Source organism: Rhea americana, unplaced genomic scaffold, assembly GCF_003343005.1.
Source record: "Rhea americana isolate MKP2758 unplaced genomic scaffold, rheAme1 scaffold_9, whole genome shotgun sequence".
In the NCBI taxonomy this organism is placed as follows: Eukaryota; Metazoa; Chordata; class Aves; order Rheiformes; family Rheidae; genus Rhea; species Rhea americana.
Window position 1 is genome coordinate 8,041,636 of NW_028187088.1, and position 2,086 is coordinate 8,043,721.

At 49.4% G+C, this 2,086-nt stretch overlaps 1 protein-coding gene and 1 long non-coding RNA gene across 4 annotated transcripts in view; one reads left to right on the forward strand and one right to left on the reverse strand.

Moving 5' to 3' along the window:
- The window catches only part of IPO8 (importin 8), a 45,709-nt gene extending 45,387 nt beyond the window's left edge, over positions 1-322 (reverse strand). For both annotated transcript variants that reach the window (XM_085324153.1, XM_085324152.1), the window contains exon 1: positions 102-322. In XM_085324153.1, coding sequence (XP_085180279.1) covers positions 102-185 — 84 coding nt within the window. In that variant the 5' untranslated portion in view covers positions 186-322. The remainder of the gene's footprint in view (positions 1-101) is intronic.
- A 29-nt stretch (positions 323-351) lies between these two features.
- Positions 352-1,668, forward strand: LOC146584836 (uncharacterized). Of its 2 annotated transcripts, none has more exons than XR_014898141.1 (2): positions 352-661; positions 773-1,668. It is a non-coding gene; the product is annotated as an uncharacterized LOC146584836 (long non-coding RNA). The 2 variants fall into 2 exon arrangements; XR_014898140.1 differs by having other exon boundaries at positions 352-541.
- The last annotated feature ends 418 nt before the right edge of the window (positions 1,669-2,086 follow it).

The following is a 2,086-nucleotide window of genomic DNA, read 5'->3' on the forward strand; positions in this document are numbered from 1 at the left end:
GCCCCGTGCCGCCTGCCGGCCGGGGCGCGGAGCGGCGCGGCGCGGCGCGGGGGCAGGGCCTGCCGCCGCGTCCCAGCCCCGGATGCCGGGTTCCCGCTCACCTGATTGAGCTCGTTCTCGGCGGCGATGCGCAGCTTGGGGTCTATGGTGCCCTTAAGAGCCTGGATAATCCTGTTGGGATCCATTTTGCCCTGCTGCCGCCCCGCTCTTTCCTTCCGTGGCCGATGGGCAGCGCTTCGCCGGGAGGCGGCGGAGGAAGAGGAGCCGGAGCCGCTGCCGCCGCTGCCCCCCCGTACCACAATCACAAGCTCTTGTCCCCCACCCCCCCCGCTCGCGCTCCAGAGCCATTCACCGGTTTGCGACAGCTGGCTATCGGGAAACGGGCACTGCTTTACGGCCGCAGCGCCGCCTTTTGGCTTCGATGTGCGGTCGGCGGCTGGAAGACGCCATGTTGTACGGAAAAAAAAGAATCGAACCGCAACCGCTCGCAGGCCGCGTAGGAAGCTGGGCCTCCAGGGGCCGCGTGCGCGGCCATGTTGCGGTACGGAGAGCGGGAGGCGCGGGGCTCGCGCACGGCCGCGGTACTCCAAACCCTGCACAGACGTCTGCTGCCTCGCCCACGGCCTGGGTGACGCGTCTGGCCCGCCGCGGCCGTGTCTCTGTACTCCTTCCCTCTTTATCGGCACACAGTCGTACTGCGCTTGACACCCCCCCCCCCCGCGCTTTTCCTTCTTCCTGTGTAACTCACTCTTTTTTCTATTGTTTTTTTCAGTTTTGCTATTAGGCTCGGCAAGCGAAGGCTACGCCGAAACTTCCTGCACGAGCTTCGTAAAGTGCGTAACGGTACGGACACACAACGTTATTTCTGCTCTGCCTCTGAGCGCATCTGTTTGCATTACTTGTCCTCCATCGTTATATAGATCAGCGGACCCTGAAAACTGGTTTGCTTCTGTTAACGGCGCTTGGTGGTGGAAGTGGGCAGAAGATGCTGAGCGCCGGCTGCTCACGAGTACCTAAAGGACACTTCTGACTCCAGGCGTTTGCCCTGCTGTGGTTCTCCACCTCTTTCCTCCTGTTTCTTCTCTTAGGTCCTAGGACCTGCAACTTAACCAAAGGAAGATTTAAACATCTGGGTAGGTGTAGGGTAACTCCTGAAGGTGCAAGTTCACAGAAAAACAGGATGCCAGAAAAGCTTCACGACTAATCTAACCTCTATGAGCCAAATAATTCTGTTTYCTTCCTGTGAAGTTTTACATAATGTTTACAAACCAGAGAGAGATGCGTGTTGTTTATGTGGCAGAAAGATTAGAAAAGCTATTCGCTGAGGGCTGGAAGAGACAAACACGAGGGCAATTACAAGACCATACCAAGGTATTGTATAGATGCCTTAAGAACACAATTTGACAATATCTCATTTCAAAATTTATTTCGTTGCTGCTCAATTAAGAAAGAAAGAACTTGAAACATCAGTGCTTCCCTCAGCCTGAGCTGTACTGAAGAACAGTCTTAGCAACCATGAATGCTCAGGAGTGGCCATTTATGGTAGGGATAGGATCTCTAACAAAGTGGACTAGTGGGTAATGTTTGCCAAAACGTCTTTACTGCCAGTGAATAACTTGAGCTCCTAAGTTACTTTCAAGAAAAATATTAAAGCGTTTAATACTATAATGATTTCTGACAAAAGATTTTGTTCCCTTATACTAGGTTTGCCTAGATTCAAACAACAGTCTAGCTGCAAAATGAATTGCACCTACCCCAACATTCACAGAYTGTGGGATCTCTTGTGATTTTTTTTTCAAATTTTGAAGAGGCATAGAAATTAGTGATTAGTGCTAACAACTTCACTTTTCTGTTCTCTGTTAATGCAGCTCTAGAATATGTAGCAAGAAATTTGTCTTTTATAGGTATTTTTATTTACCTTTTTCTTTTCTTCTTAGAGGCAGGGGAGAGTATGTTCAGTAAATCTTGAAAAAATACCAAACAAAAAACAGTATGAGTGTAAAATACATATATATATATATAAAATACATATATATATACTAACTATAGTAATTTTTCATCATTTTGCTATTTTGGCTTAAGTAAC